The sequence below is a fragment of the Myotis brandtii genome, unplaced genomic scaffold (genome assembly GCF_000412655.1).
Source record: "Myotis brandtii unplaced genomic scaffold, ASM41265v1 scaffold485, whole genome shotgun sequence".
NCBI classification, from domain to species: domain Eukaryota; kingdom Metazoa; phylum Chordata; class Mammalia; order Chiroptera; family Vespertilionidae; genus Myotis; species Myotis brandtii.
This window is the reverse complement of record NW_005368527.1, coordinates 259,908-276,673: the sequence shown is the minus strand read 5'-3', so window position 1 is coordinate 276,673 and position 16,766 is coordinate 259,908. Positions and strand designations below refer to the sequence as shown.

The window sequence follows — 16,766 nt, the reverse complement described above, 5'->3', positions numbered from 1 at the left end:
GGCCGGCGGCTTCATCTTGCTCTTCCACAGCGTGACGCCCTCGCCCGGCGGCGGCGTCTCCAAGGTGCCCCCATCTTGGAGCAACTGCACGTGGAAGCGCCAGGGCTGGATGTAGGCGGCCTTGCAGAGGTGACGCGCCACGTTCGGGTCCCACACGCTGTCCTTGGGTTGCCACATGGCCACGGCCTCCTGCCCGCAGCGGTCGGTCAGCTGCTGCGCCTCCAACATCTTGACCTGGGCCTCCTCGCGCCATTCCGGGGCCCCGACGCGCGAGCTCTTGCTTTGCTCAACCGGGGGTAGCAGCACGGGCATGGCCCCTGCTTGGTGCCCTGCCTGGGCCGCGTCCTCCACGGGGAGAGGCAGGGACACTCAACTACACGCACTTCTTTCCGGTCCTGAAGCGGGAGTGAAGCAGAGTCCTCATCACAATGGCCGCGGTGACAGGAGAGCGCGTCGGAGTTCCAGAGGTGGGGGAGGGAGAAGGCGGCAGGGAGGCGCTAGATGGAGCCTTTGGAGCTCTGCAGAGGTGGCTTGGAATCCTAGCTCCTTGAGAAAGAGGGCCTCATTTTACCCGCCTCTCCCTGTTACTTCTTCTTTTTTTTTTTTTTTCCCCCCCCCCCCCTTTATTTCTTACCCTGCAGCAACACGGGCCTTTGTCCTGCTCTTCGGACACGCTAGCTCTTCCTCCCTTCAAAGGTTTGGATTTGCTGTTCCCTCTGCCTGGCATACTCCTTTCCCTGTTCCTCCCATGGCTGGCTCGTGCTCAATCTTCAGAACCCAGCTCAAACATCGCCATCTTCAAGGGGTCTTTCCTTAGCACTATATCTAAGCCTCGCTCTCTCCCATCACTCAGGATTTCTAGCGCCAGAAACAGAGAAGATGACCTCACCATCAGAATCACAGTAAAAAATTCAAAGAAATACAGAGTCCTGTCTGAACTTCCTGTTTCCATGGAGGGAGAAAAACTGTTTCCCACTGAGACTCATATGGGGAATCCCTCCACCCTAGGAGGCAGGCCAGAGTCTGGGGAAGAAAAAAGGGACAACTACTCTCTCTTACTCCCCCCTCTGCCCCGCCCCCCTAATTCTCCACCTCCTTTCCTCTCAGCAGTGGCTTCTTTAGTTGGGCATTTGGTAGGTGCCTCAAACCATGGTCAAGATCCTAGGACCTAGAGCCAGACAACTTGGGTTCAAATTATAATTCTGACCTTTGCCATCTGTGTGACCTTGGGAAAGTCACTTGACTTCTCTGTGTCCCTTGTCTCCTTACCCGTCAACTAGGATAATGGGATTGTGGCATGGGTTAAATGAGTTAATAAGAGTGAAGTGCTTAAACAGCGGCTGACGGAGAGTAAGCACCCTGTAAGTCAGTGGTTCTCAACCTTCTGGCCCTTTAAATACAGTTCCTCATGTTGTGACCCAACCATAAAATTATTTTCGTTGCTACTTCGTAACTGTAGTGTTGCTACTGTTATGAATCGTAATGTAAATATCTGATATGCAGGATGGTCTTAGGCGACCCCTGTGAAAGGGTCGTTCGACCGTCAAAGGGGTCGCGACCCACAGGTTGAGAACCGCTGCTAAGTGCTTACTTTTCATTTTTATTCCCTGAATGAGTAGATGAATGAGCTTTTCTAATACCAGGAGATGCACAGAGGGTGTCGCAAAGAACCAGGGAGATGGCTTACTTGGGACAACATTCAGCACTCAACCGTCCATCTTGGCTTTATTCATTAGTGCTTCCGTTTTCCCAACTGGAGCATTTCACTGTCTTGGCTCGCTGCCTGGCGTGTGGAGTATTTCTGTTGGGTAGTGTTGTGCCAAACTACCTTGTGCTCTTGTGTCAGATCTACACAAAGATGATTTGGGCTTCAACATAGGTCTGTGGTGAACTTCATTATGGCTATGGGTGGAGGTGTAGTCTGTCCTAGTCTGGCTTTTAATTGGTTCAATGTATTCATGCCAACAAACCCCAGTGTATACCACCATTGTCCGAGCATTGAAATCAGTATGTGCCACTGCCCATTGTCAGTCCACCAACTTCTCACTTCCATCTTCCAACCCCAGTTTGTATCAACCTCTAAAACTCTCCTCTGGTTCCTAGTTTCGATGGTCCATTTTGGACATTTTTCTCTAGTTTGACTCTAAGCCTGTGTTTGAGGACGAGGCAAACCACCCTCTGCTTTCAAAGCCTGCTGATCACAGTTTGGGTTGGCAGGTTCTATAGACTGAAAGTTTGTGTCCCCCCCAAATTCATATGTTAAGTTCTAATGCCCAATGTGAGGGTTTTAGGAGGTGGGGCCTTTGAGAGGCAATTAGGTCATGAGAGTGGAGACCTCATGAATGGGATTAACACTCTTATAAAAGAGACCTCAGAGAGCTCCCCTGCCCCTTCAGCCATGTGAAGACAGTGAGAAGACAGCTGTCTGTGAACCAGGAAGTGAGTGGACCCTCATCAGACACTAAGTCTGCTGGCACCTTGATCTTGGACTTCACAGCTTCCAGATCTTTGAGAATTAAGTTTCTGTTGTTTCTAAGCCACCAGTCTGTGGTATTCTTTATAGCAGCCCAAACAGACTAAAACAGCAGGTGCCTGGAAGGAACCATAGTAGGGCTGGGATTAGCTCTCAGTCTCTCCAAGAGATTTAACTGCATGTGGCTGAACAGAAATGATACTAAAAAAAAAAAAAATGCTACAGGAATATATATATGCCAAATCTGGGACAACTTTTTACTATTACAAAAACTCAAATGCCTCTCTTAAGCTAACAAATAAGCCTGTTTTCATGCTGTGAAAGTAATGTATGCACTGAATCTATGCTGCCTAGCCTAGTTCCTGGCATAAACCCAGAAAAATATAATGAAGAAAAGAAAAATCATCTGCAATCTCATCACCCAGAGATATCTATTCTGAACATGTTTTGATTTCACTCTAGCTATTTCTTGAAACTCCCCTTCCCCCATATACAGGGGTGGGCAAAAGTAGGTTTACAGTTGTTTGTATAGAAAATAATACAACAATTAATAAATAATAACACAAGAACAAACTCTGTGTTTCACATACTCACAACCATAAACCTATTTTTACCCACCCCTGTGTGTGTGTGTGTGTGTGTATTTATACACATCTCCCTCCTCCCAATATACTAATGCTCAAATATGTCTAACTCAGACCAATGGGGAATAATATTTGTGAAATTAGCTCTCTGATTTTTATAATGAAGGTCGTTTTACAGAAATTCCTTTGTGCGGCCATCTTTGCTGGGACCACCTATTCTATGTTATGAGTATTACAAAACGGGGAGCAGAATTCTGTCCTTGGATTAAATAGAATGAAACTGCAGGATGTATGAGGAAGATAAACCTTCTAAAACTTCTAGCTTTTCTTTCCTTTTTTTCAGTTGTTATTGCACGTTGATGTCCTTCATTCTGAAATCTTGGCAGGTAATTATCAGAGACCCCTTTTCCGGTTCCCTGATGTCTTCCCTTCTGGGGCACCAGGTCCTACTTTTAGTAGGTGCCCCCTTTCTCTTGGAGATAATCACATCAGTTGGTCTCTCATTCCAGGGGGATATGACCTAGAATCCGTTTTGTCTTTGAGAAATGAGGTCGCTTTCCTGGGGGAGGTGTCAGGAGAGAGTGGGAAGCCCCAGGCTGGGAGGGGAGGTTCTTCCTGGCTTTTACCAGTCCCTCTTGCAAAGACGGTAACCCTGCTAGTTGGTGAGGAATAAGGACTGGTCTGTATGGCTTTCGTCCCCATTAGTCCCCTAAAGTGGTTCAGGCAAAAGTTAGTCATGTCCTCCTGCAATTCACAAATTCCGTAGTTTCTTTTCTATTCCATTCAACTTGACCTGTAGGTAGAATTTGAAATTGTTTACTAGCTGAAACTTGAATCTCCTCCCCTGGGCTCTTTCACACTTTTCCCTTTTGCCTCTGATCTTGATCCTTCACTGGCTGGTTGTCTGCCAGCCACCCCCTCAAATATAGTGTTCTTCAGTCTTAAAGATGGCTCCCAGGGGCCCCCATCTCTCAATCTTCATGCCCTGTGTAAGCCCCTCCCTCCCTTTGCATGTAGGTTGGATCTAGTTCTAACCAATAGAATGTGACAAACATTAAAGGATGCTCCTTCTAGGATTAGGCTATAAGACAGTGGTTCTCAACCTGTGGGTCGCGACCCCTTTGGCGGTCGAACGACCCTTTCACAGGGGTCGCCTAAGACCATCCTGCATATCAGATATTTATATTACGCTTCATAACAGTAGCAACATTACAGTTATGAAGTAGCAACAAAAATAATTTTATGGTTGGGTCACAACATGAGGAACTGTATTTAAAGGGCCAGAAGGTTGAGAACCACTGCTCTAAGAGATCATGGTTTCTACCTCGCTCTTTCAGAAATGGAAAGACCATGTGGCAAAGAATTGAGGGAGCCTCTGGCCATCAGCCAGCAAGGTCCTGAGATCCTCCGTCCAATATCCTGTGAGAAACTGGAGCCTGCCAGAAACCACATGAGTGAGCTTTGAAGTATACCTTTTCCCAGTCCAGCCTTCAGATGAGATAACAGCCCCAGCTTGCCGGGAGCCGGTCCATCCTTGCTGTTTCAAACCAGCTGATGCCTTGTCTGCAACTTGGTGAGAGACCCTGAGCCAGAGGACCCAGGTAGGCCATGACCAGACTCCTGACTCACAGGAACCCATAAAATAAATATTTGTTGTTTTACGCTGTTATGTTTTGTGAGTGTTATGCACCAATAGCTAACTAATGTATTAGGTTCCCATGTTCTAGTCACTTCTCATTCCTCACCCTTCCCCTGGAAAAACTCATCCATATTAGTGGATTTAGATGTTGTTTATTAGATCAGGGCAACTGTGGCTTTAAGACTAGTGGGTAGGCGAGTGCCAAGTTTAGAATAGCATCCAAGTTCCTACCATAATCGGCAGAATATCAGTTCCTTACCACCTGGCTCCTGCCCACCTTTCCTCCCCCATATCCAAACACTGTGTCCTTAGATCATTAAGGATCAGCCATGCTGGTGCTCAGACTCACCAAGTTTATTTAATCTCATGGGCTTTGTGCTTGCTTTCCCCCTCGTCAGATGTTCTGAATTTTCATATGGCTTACTCCCTTTCATCCTTTAGGTTTTTTTTTGTGTGTGTGTGTTTATCTTTGTTGATTAAGGTGTTACATATGTGTCCATATACCCCTATTGGCCCCCCCACCCACTCATGCCCTCGCCCCCCTGTTGTCTGTGTCCATTGGTTGGGCTTATATGCATGCATACAAGTCCTTTGGTTGATCTCTCCCCCTTACCCCCACCCTCCCCTGCCTTCCCTCTGAGGTTTGACGGTCTGATCGATGCTTCTCTGTCTCTGGATCTGTTTTTATTCATCAGTTTATGTTGTTCATTATATTCCACAAATGAGTGAGATCATGTGATATTTATCTTTCTCCAACTGACTTATTTCGCTCAGTATAATGCTCTCCAGGTTCATCCATGTTGTTGCAAATGGTAGGAGTTCCTTCCTTTTTACAGCAGCGTAGTATTCCATTGTGTAGATGTATCACAGTTTTTTTTTATTAATGGGACTCTTATCTCCCTTAGTCCTCACTGAATCTATGCTGCCTAGCCTAGTTCCTGGCGTAAAGCAGGCCCTTCATACCTATTTTTTGAATTACTGATTGATGGTGGCTCTGCCATACTTGGACATAGTCCATGAGTGGACTAACCAAGACTTTCTGCTGCTTCTGCCATGGACATTTGTGGTCTTTGCAGATGTAATTAGTTATCACACCAGGTTATACTGCAGCAGAGTGGAACCTTAATCCAGTGATTCTTGTTCTCATAAGAAGGCTACATGAAGACATGGAGACATTCAGGGAAGATGGCCACATGAAGAAAGAGGCAGAGACTGGAGTGATGCCTGTGTAAGCTGAGGAACACCAAGGATTGCCGGCAACCACTAGAAACTGGGAGAGGCAAAGAAAGGATCCCCCCCTTAGAGCCTTTGGAAGGAGCAGGAGTCTGCCAACCCTTTCATTTCAGACTTCTGGCCTCCAGGTTTGTGAGAGAATAAATTTCTATTGTTTTAAGCCACCCAGTTTGTGGTAATTTGTTATGGAAGTCCTAGGAAACTAATATAATGACATCTGTCTCTTTAGTCGGAGGTCCCTTGCCTACCCCTGGCCTGTCTCTCTATGGGGCATTCACCATCACCTGTGCACACTGAAAGCACCTCTTCAGTGTGCAAAGAGCAGAACCAGAGAGAGGCAGCTGTGTTCTCTCCTGGTGTTCTGAGCTCATCATCATTTTCTTCTTTTTTAAAATATATTTTTTTTTATTGATTTCAGAGGGAAAGGAAGAGGGAGAGAGAGATAGAAACATTCATGATGAGAGAGAATCATTGATTGGTTTCCTCCTGCACATCCCCACCCCCACCCTCCACTGGGGATTGAGCCCGCAACCCGCGCCTGTGCCCTGACCGGTAATTGAACCGGGTCCTCCTGGTTCATAGGTCGATGTTCAACTGCTGAGCCACACTGACCGGGCTGACCTCATCTTCTATGTTAGTTTCCCACCTTAATCTTAACGCTTCTGTCATTTCCTGCTGGACCCTCCTTTAAGTCAAATCCACCTGCCAGATTCCTGGAAGCAGGGAGCCCATTGATATGGTCCACACAGATCCATCCATTACCTGGGGTGCAGAGCAGGTTGGAGATGGGTGGAGGGTGGCCTTGGGGATCCACCATAAAATCTCTTTCCTAATGGTTGATTGATTGAGTTATTTGACAAACATTACTGAGCTCCTGCTCTGTGTCATTACTGGACTTAGAACCAGGAGCCAAGAGTGATGAGAGACCAAGTCCCTTCCCTTATGGAGCTTCTCATCCAGTGGGGGAGATGGAAAATGAGAAACTAAAATAAGCCACCAAGTAATTGGGTGAAGAGCAGGCCACTGCAGCCTGTCCGTGGCCACTTCTCAGGTGCAGAATGCTGCTTCCGGTGTTGGCTGGCCCATCGGTAGCCTAACATGGCTGGGCGGGAAGAGGGCAGCCCTGTGAAGGCCACCCCGCTCCGCAGCAGCTCCTTAGGGTGGACGTTGGTGGGAGCGCAGGGGTGCGGGAAGCCATACCACTTTTCTGGCATCCTGTGCCAACGTATCTGTTGGGAAAGATGCGTTTGATGCTTACATACTAGCACAGAGGTTGAAAAATCAGAATCTGGAAGGCTGATTTATACTGGGATTCTGGCCCAAACAACATCTGGTGTGAAATGTTTCTCTTATTCTACAAGTGTGATCAGCCTTGCCTTTCTATCATACATTCTTGCACAGAATAATATCAGATTTGGAAGCCTGCCTTTGCAAATCTTATTTTATGACATCATAGGACGCTTTATAGTGACCACCCCAGCACTGCTTCTCTTTGTTATAAAAGGCTAGATCATTGGTTGAGCCACGAGGCCACAACAGACACTTATAAAGCCATTTCTTATAATGTTGTGCTTTCAGAAATGAGTACAGTGTTTCACCAGAATGACATGAAGATTCCAAACAGCACATACTAATATGTGTTTACTACATTTTATGCTAAAGCAAAACCACTGTTAGTTAATCCAGGTCTCTTTCCAAACCCTGAAGACTATGACCATCTAATGGGCTATGACAAACCATTCACTTTTATATGGAAGAAACCAGTGAAAACAAACAGGTTAAAGATGAAAAATGAGTCTACTGTTTTGATATTTGTGCTTGACTGTGATTTATGTTCCAATGTATAATAGTAACATTACCGTGACCTTTGTTTCCTGTTAAAAAATAAAATAAAATAAACCACTGAGATCATGTCTGATAGAAGTAATTGCTTAAGGTGCAATAAATCATCATCATCAAATAAATACCATCATAAGCAGGACAACAAACTGCCAAAATGACATGATTCTATTTTAAAAAAACATGGTAAAATATACATAGCATCAAACTTACCATCTTAACCATATTAAATGTACAGTTCAGTGGCATTAAGTACATTCACATTGTTGTGCAGCCCTCACCACCATTCATCACCAGAACTTTTTCATCTTCCCAGACTGAAACTCTGCCCCATTAAACACTAACTCCCCATATCCCTCCCCTGGACCCTGGCCATTCCACTTTCTCTCTCTGAACCTGATTGCTCTAAGTGCCTCATATAAGTGGAATCACACAGTATTTGTCCCTTTGAATCTGGCTTATTTCATTCACAGCATAATGGCCTCATGGTTTATCCATGCTGTAGCATATAGGCATGATTCTAATTTCGATAGAAAAAATATTCTTACCTAAAAGTAATCCAACATGTTAGTGAAGGTTATGTATGGGATTTGTTTGAATTTTTCTTTATTTTTCAATTTTAGCTTACATTCAATATTATTCTGTATTCGTTTCAGATGTACAGTATAGTGATTAGGTGACAATCATGTACTATATGGAGTGGTCCCCTAGCCCCCCAATATTTCAAGTTCCCACCTGGCCCCATACATGTTATTACACTATTATTGACTAGATTTCCTATGCTGTAATTTACATCTCTGTAGCTATTCTGTAAATACCAATTTCCACTTAATCCCTTCACCTTTTTCACCCAGCCCCCCAGCTCCCCTCCCCTCTGACAATGTCAATCTGTTCTCTGTAATTATGAATCTGTTTCTATTACTTGTTTATTTATTTTGTTCTTTAGGTTCCATACGTAAGTGAAATCATATGACATTTATCTTTCTCTGTCTGACATTTCATTTAGCATAATATCCTCTAGTCTACCCATGCTGTCACAAAAGGTAAGATTATATTCTTTTTTATGGCCAGGTAATATTCCATTGTGTATATGTATCACAACTTTTTTATCCATTTGTCTATTGATGGACACTTGGGTTGCTCCCATATCTTGGTTATTGTAAATAATGCTTCAATGAGCATAGGGGTGCACATATTCTTTTGAATTAGTATTTTAGGTTTCTTTATACTAGTATATACCCAGAAGTGGAATCGCTGGGTCATAAGGCAGTTCCATTTAAAAATTTTTGAGACACCTCTGCACTGTTTTCCATAGTGGTTACACCAATCTGCATTGTCACCAACAGTGCATAAGGGTTCCCTTTTCTCCACATTCTTACCAACACTTGTTGTTTGTTGATTTATTGATGATAGCCATTCTGATAGGTGTGAGGAATATCTCATTGTGCTTTTAATTTGCATTTCTCTGATGATTAGTGATGTTGAGCAACTTTCCATATGTCTATTGGCCATCTGTATGTCCTCTTTGGAGAACTGTCTATTCAGGTCTTCTGCCCACGTTTAAAAATTTTTTTTTGTTTTTTAGAGAGAAAAAGGGAGAGGGAGAGGGAGAGGGAGAGGAAGAGAGAGAAAGAGAAACATCCATTTGAGAAGATCAATTGGCTGCCTCCTGTAGGCCCTCCCACTGGGAATCAAGCTGGAAACCCAGGCATGTACCCTGACCTAGAATTGAGCCAGCAACCTTTGGTGCATAGGCCGGTGTCCAACCAACTGAGCCACACCAGCCAGGGCTCTTCTGTCCACTTTTTAACTGTGTTGTTTCTTTTTCTTTTTAAAATTCTTTATTGTTTAAAGTATTACAGATGTCTCTTACTGGGTTGTTTCTTTTTCTGGTATTTAGTTGTATGAGTTCTTTATAAATTTTGGATGTTAACCCTTTATTAGATATATCGGCTGCTAATATGTTCTCCCATTCAGTAGGTTGTCTTTTTATTTTCTTGATGGTTTCCTTTGCTGTGCAAAAACTTTATAGTTTGTAGTCCCATCTTTTTATTTTCTTGATGGTTTCCTTTGCTGTGCAAAAACTTTATAGTTTGATGTAGTCCCATTTGTTTATTTTTTCTTTTGTTTCCCTTGCCCGAGGAGATCCATCAGAAAAAATATTGCTATGAGAAATTTCTGAAATTTTACTGCCTATGTTTTCTTCTAGGATTTTTATGGTTTCGAGTCGTACAAGTTTTTAATCCATTTTGAATTTATTCTTGTATATGGTGTAAGAAGGTGGCCTAGTTTCTTTTTCTTTTTTGCATGTATCTGTCCAATTAACACAACACCATTTTATTGAATAGACTGTCTTTACTCCATTGTATATTCTTACCTCTTTTGTCATAGATTAATTGACCATCTACATGTGGGTTTATTTCTGGGCTCTCTATTCCATTCCATTGATCTATGTGTGTTTTTATGCCAGTACCATGCTGTTTTGATTACCATACCCTTGTAATATAGATTGCTATCATGTAGCGTGATACCTTCCATTTGTTCTTCTTTCTCAAGATTGCTGTTGCTGTTCCGCGTCTTTTATGTTTCCATACAAATTTTTGGATCATTTGTTCCAGTTCTGTGAAAAACACCATTGGTATTTTGATAGGAATTGTGTTGAATTTATGGATTGCTTTGGGTCATATGGACATTTTAATGATGATAATTCTTCTTATCTATGAGCATTGTATATGTTTTCATTTATTAGTGTCATCTTCAATGTCTTATAATTTTCTGAGTAGAGGTGTTTTACCTCTTTGGTTAAATTTATTCCTAGATATTTTATTTTATATTTGATGAAGTTATAAATGGGCTTGTTTTCTTACTTTCACTTTCTGATAGTTCATGATTGCTGTATAAAAATGAATTTGTGTGACTTTTTTGTTTCCTTCTACACTTTATGCATTTCCCAAATTTTCTACAATAAACAGGTATTACCTTGATCATAAAAAAAATCTTTAAAATGTCTGTCCTCCGTTCCTTTTCCCTCTCTCCCCTGCCATGATGTTGCTTTCTAGTGTTTCTCGCTCAGGCTCCCCAGCTCCTGCAGCTGCCACCAGGGACACACTGAGACCCTACAGTGTGTTCCTCATTGCCTGTTTATTGGAATTTTATTTCTTTTTAAGTTGTGATGGCTATTTTTTTTTTACAGTAGTCCCCCTTTATCCATGGTTTTGTTTTCTGCAGTTTCAGTTACCCATGGTCAACTGTGGTCTGAAAATAGTAAATGGAAAATTCCAGAAATGAACAATTCATACGTTTTACATTGTGCACCATTCTGAGTAGCATGATGAAACCAAGCCCTCCCACTGTGCCCCAATGTGAAACATCCCTCTGTCTACCATGTGTGCTGTATATACTCCCTGCCCATGAGTCACTTAGCAGCCGTCCGGGTTATCAGGTTGACTGTCATGGTATCGCACTGCTTGTGTTCAAGTACACTCATTTTACTTAATCATGGCCCCCAAACCATTCACATAGCTTTTATTACAGTACATTGTTACAATTGTTCTATTTTAGTATTATTGTTAATCTCTTACTGTGTCTAATTTGTAAGTTAAACTTTATCACAGGTGTGTATGTATAGAAAAATAATAAACAAAGGACATCACTAGCAATCTGGGAATGTAACCTCCATGGGTAAGGGCGTGACTACTGTGTTTATTTTCCCGTTTTTTTGTTTTTAAAAAATATATTTTATTGATTTTTTACAGAGAGGAAGGGAGAGGGATAGAGAGTTAGAAACATCGATGAGAGAGAAACATCGATTCAGCTGTCTCCTGCACACTCCCTACTGGGTATGTGCCCGAAACCAAGGTACATGCCCTTGACCGGAATCGAACCTGGGACCCTTGAGTCCGCAGGCCGACGCTCTATCCACTGAGCCAAACTGGTTAGGGCTATTTTTCAAATTTATTTTTATTGAAATATAATTGACATACAACACTGTGTAAGTTTAAAGTGTACAATGTGTCAATTTGTTACATTTATACATTGCAATATGATTAAATGGTAATCTTAGTTCACACCTCTATCATATCACATAATTATCTTTTTTTGTGTGATGGGATCCATTAAGATCTAGTCTTTTAGCAACTTTGAAGTTTATAATACAGTGTATTGTTGTCTGTAATCGCTATGCTGTGCATTAGACCTCCAGGACTTCTTATCCATGTCTGTTCATTTTTCTACTGCCGCTTCTAAGTGCCTGTCTAGAGGGAAGTCTCAGCAAGAAGCAGACTCAAACAGGAGAGTTGGTGAAGACATGGTGGTGGCGTAAGGAAACAGTATAGGATGGTGCAGTCACCTGGAGCCAGCAGCACCTGGGAGCTGTTACCGTCTCTGAGCAGGAGCAGGAGAAGGAGGGAGCAGTTACTGCCAGAATCTGCCAGGACCTGTGGTCTACAGTCCAGGGGCACAGCCATCCGCAGTGAGAGTGGAAGGAGGGGCCTGAGGGCAACGTGCCCTGGCCTCACTCTCCTCCATCCTTTGGACCTCCCGCAAGTGTCTTCCTTTACCTGAACCCAGCCAGAACCGGACAGTGAGGGAGCCTGTTGGTACAACCCACGAGGGTCAAAGTCCTAGGACACAGAAGCAAGGGAGGAAGAAGGGTGTCCCAGGAGGCCATGGGAAGGTCTCCAGGGCTATGTCTCATTGAGACAGAGCTCTGAGGGCAGGGCTATGCTTCCCTGCTCAGAACAATGCTGGGCACAAAGCAGACGCTCAGAAATGTTAAAGAAACAATCAGGGACTAGAAGGAGACTGATTTTTTCATTGTAAAGTACACATAACGAAACTTACCATTCTAACCATTTCCCCAGCTTTACTGAGATACAGCGGACACAGAACACTGTGTAAGTTTAAGCATGTGATGACTTGCTACATTTATGTATTGCAAATGATTCCCACCATAGCCATGATAACCACTTAGAAGTCACAGGTCAGTGGCATTAAGTGCATTCATGATGTTGTGCAATCAACATCTAGTTCCAGAACTTTTTCATCGCCCCAAAAGGAAACCCCACATCCATTAGCAGTCACTCTCCTTTCCTTCCCCGCTTCAGCCCCTGACAACCACTCAGCTGTGTTCTGTCGTATGGATTTATTTATCCTGAATATCTTACATCAGTATAAACCCAGGCTGAATTTGGGGGAAAATGAACTTATCCCCTCATCTTTGAATCTCCTTTTCTCCCCTGAAATTCTGCCTGTGGTTTCAGTCACTTCACTTGCATATCGGGCCACTGTGGTTATAAGGAGGAGGGTGGGGCTCAGAGGAGGGGGGACCTGGCCTTTCTCTCCCGGCTCCTCTGCTCCCTTTGGGGCCCTGGGAATGATGGGGAACTTGACAGCTGATAATGAGACTCCCTCTCCCTTAATGACTCTGGGGGCTGCGGGGATGCCTCAGGCCAACTCTGCCCTAATTAATTAATAGGGAGCACTTTCCACAGAGGATTAGCCTCGATTCCTCCTGTCTCAGGCTCCTCTTGGCTCAGTCCCTGTTCAGGCCCCACCCCTCGGACAGGGCAGTCATCTGGGACAGCCTGGGGATGCTCCATCCGAATGCTGGGCCAGAGCTGGAGCCACTGGTCAGAGTGGACCTGAGGCGGGCGCCGGCTCTGGCTCAACAATGTGGGCTGTGAGCCCCTTTACACCTGTAAACGGAGTCAGCAGCCTTTCCCTTATTGAGAGAATGAGACACTCCCAGAGCCAGTGTGAGGGGGTGGGTACTGCACCTCTTTGGGTGTATCTGTAATTTCCAAAGAGCGAAATATGTCAGATTCTTTCTAGCATTTATTTGTTTATTTACTTATTTATTTATTTTTCTCTTTTAAAAAACTATGTTCAATTATAGTTCAGATTCTTTTTTCTTTATGAGGCATTCTTTGGAGATATAGTTACACTATCTTTTCTCCACTTGGAGGTAATAAAGATATTCTCCCAAAAAAGATAAATCATATTTCAATGTCAGTTGAATCCTCCCCCCTCCCATAAAACTAATGCAAAAATCAATGATGATCTTCAAAAACTACTTTAGAAAAATAGTAAAGTAGGTACAGAGTATTCAGTGCATTGACAGAGCAGGCTCTGCTTAGTCTTGTTGTTTGTCCTTGGGTTTGGGGTTGTTTCCAATTTTTTAATATAGTGGATAAAGGTATTACATACATCCTTGAAAAAAGATCAGTGGTGAGGTAAATGTAAAAATTTAAAGACAGAATCAGTGAGTGTTGAGCCAAGCCATATGGCAGACCGAAGCAAAAGAAAAATCAGGAATTCTGATCCTGTCCTTTTTTGGGAAATGTTGACATTTTGTTAATTGTGGATATTCGCATTCATTTTGGATATCGAATAATGAAATGTGTTAATATTTGGGAGATCTTTGTAATTCAGTGAACTAATATTTTTTCAAATGACTAGTGCATGATGTTTCAAAATCATGCATGGATAAAGATGCACTCAATGGACTTTAATGTTAATTTAAAAAGTACAAAACTTCACTGATAATTCAGATTCCACTTTGCAACTATCCTTTAAGGAACTAAAATGTGTTGCGTTTTGGTGCAGTCTCAAAGAATAGTCACAATGACCTGAAAAACCGAGTAAAATACTCTTTCCTTTTAAAATTACCTGTTCATGTAAGATTGAATTTTCTTCAAATACTTCAATCAAAACAACATATCCCCGCAGATTCAATGCACAAAATACATTTAATTATCGTGATTCATGGTAATTTTGTTCTAGAAAGTTGTGTAAACACTGAATTAGCGGATAAACCGTTGCTCCCAGGGAGATAGAGTGGGTGAGGTTGCTGCGAGCCTCTGCTCACATTTTTGTCAATCAGTCATCAACCAATCAATACCTGACTTTTATGGGTGTTTCTGTTTAAAGACACCAATTGAATATAGTCTATGATAATATGTACGTATCTATCTATATGTAATTCACTGACATTGAATTCACAGCCAACAGCATCATAACTCTTGCCAGAATGAAGCTTACCTAATACATATTTTCTCCGTGGCGCACATCACAGCCTTCTTATGCTGACAAACAGTAGACAGCACTTCGGCACTATGCCTGGGAGCCATTTTAAAATCTACAAAAATGAGGAAAAAGTGGCACCAACTAGACCATGGGAAGGCCATCTTTCATAGTATGACAGCTGGTTCAAGAAGGCAGAGCATACATCGCCTTGTTCAACCGCAGCTGGGAACACACCTGTTGGCCTGTTGGCTGCTCTGGGCAAGCTTGCTAATGACCACCAGCATTGATTTTGGGTCACAGATACGTTTATGTGAGTGGGTGAATTTGCTACTATGGAGTCTGCACATAATCAAGAGCAACTGTATGCACACCCCACTGTCTTTTTATTAAGCTGGACATCAAAGCCATCTGCAAAAGTGTGAGACATTGCATCTCTTCTCACTAATTTTTTCTTGTTTTGGAAAATATTATTTTTCATAAAATATGCTTTTTATGTGAAAATGAATAAATACATATTTTAAACCCTCAGCTTTAATTTCTAATACAGTAATGATTAATTGGTATAACTCAGATAGATGCATATTCTTTGGAGTCCTCTAGGATCTTATTATTTTATTAACATTTTTAAATTAAAGTCTAGTTGGCATATAATGTTATATTAGTTTCAGGTGTACAACATAGTGATTCAACATTTATAAACCTTATGATGTGATTGACCACCACAGTAAGCCTCATAACCATCTATCACCATGCAAAGTTATTACATTATTGACTCTATTCCCTGTACTGTACATGATTGTTTTAATTAACAGACACAATTTCTTATAATAATTTTAGATTTACAAGAAAATTGAAAAGATAGTACAGGGAGTTCCCTTATCCTCTCCACCCAACAATTTCCATTATTATTATTATATTTTTAAAATATTTTTTTATTGATTTCAGAGAGGATGAGAGGGGGAGAGAGATAGAAACATCAATGATGAGGGAGAATCATGGATCAGCTGCCTCCTGCATGCCTCCAACTGGGGATTGAGCCCGCCTCCCAGGCTTGTGCCCTGACTGGGAATTGAACTGTGACCTCCTGGTTCATAGGTTGACACTCAACCACTCACCTACACCGGCTGGACTATTGTTCTTAATCCTCACTCAACTATATGTTTTTGATTTGAGAGACAGAGAGAGAGAGAGAAAGAGAGGTGTGAGAACAATATTGATTGGTTGCCTCTCATATGCACCCCGACCAGGAATGGAACTCACAACCTTTTGGTGTATGGGACTACTCTCCAACTGACTGAGCCACCCGGCCAGGGTTCCCTTATTATTAATATTGTCCATTAGGATGATACAATTGTTATACTTAATGAGTTAATATTGATACATTATTATTAAAATCCATACCCTATTGAGATTTTCTGTTTTCTCTTCACATCCTTTTTCTGTTCCAGGAGCCTCTGCAGGACCCCATATTATATTAGTCATCATGTCTCCTTAGTCTCCCATGACAGTTTTTCTGACTTTCTTTGTTGTTGTTATTATTATCTGTGTGTGGCTCAGTGGTTGTCAACTTATGAACCAGGAGGTCACGATTTGAATCCCGGTCAGGACACATACCCCGGGGTTGTGGGCTCAATCTCCAGTGTGGGACGTGCGGCTCTGTGCTCACCTTTTAAAAATGGCAATGAGCTGACAGAGCGGCGGGAGTTGTGGGCAGCGATGTCAGCACCCTCTGAGAAGAAAAGCGGGATCAGCGTGCTGGACAGATTACTGCTGAAGACAGCAAAGAATAATATTAATTACAATAGTAACAGGTATGCGCTTTAATTTCCTGTGGGGTCAGCAGAGTCTATGCGTTGTTTAGCTAAGGAGGCCAGGCTCAGAGAGGGAGAGGGGCTGGCCCGAGCACACACAGTGGCCCAGGCACACAGCCCCCAAGGGGAGCAGCGGGCCGAGGAGCCCACGCGCGGGAGCT

General features: G+C 42.8%; 1 protein-coding gene, 1 long non-coding RNA gene and 1 pseudogene across 2 annotated transcripts in view; 2 read left to right on the top strand and 1 right to left on the bottom strand.

Moving 5' to 3' along the window:
* CCDC105 (coiled-coil domain containing 105) overlaps positions 1–477 on the bottom strand; it is a 6,794-nt gene extending 6,317 nt beyond the window's left edge. Inside the window, exon 1 of the mRNA XM_014547770.1 lies at positions 4–477. Within this exon, the coding sequence (XP_014403256.1) occupies positions 4–312 (309 nt within the window). The 5' untranslated portion in view covers positions 313–477. The remainder of the gene's footprint in view (positions 1–3) is intronic.
* A 4,127-nt stretch (positions 478–4,604) lies between these two features.
* LOC106727831 lies at positions 4,605–6,093 on the top strand. The gene is made up of 2 exons (XR_001364084.1): positions 4,605–4,658; positions 5,847–6,093. It is a non-coding gene; the product is annotated as an uncharacterized LOC106727831 (long non-coding RNA).
* Positions 6,094–7,027: 934 nt separating this feature from the next.
* LOC102262304 lies at positions 7,028–7,745 on the top strand (annotated as a pseudogene).
* Positions 7,746–16,766: the final 9,021 nt, after the last annotated feature.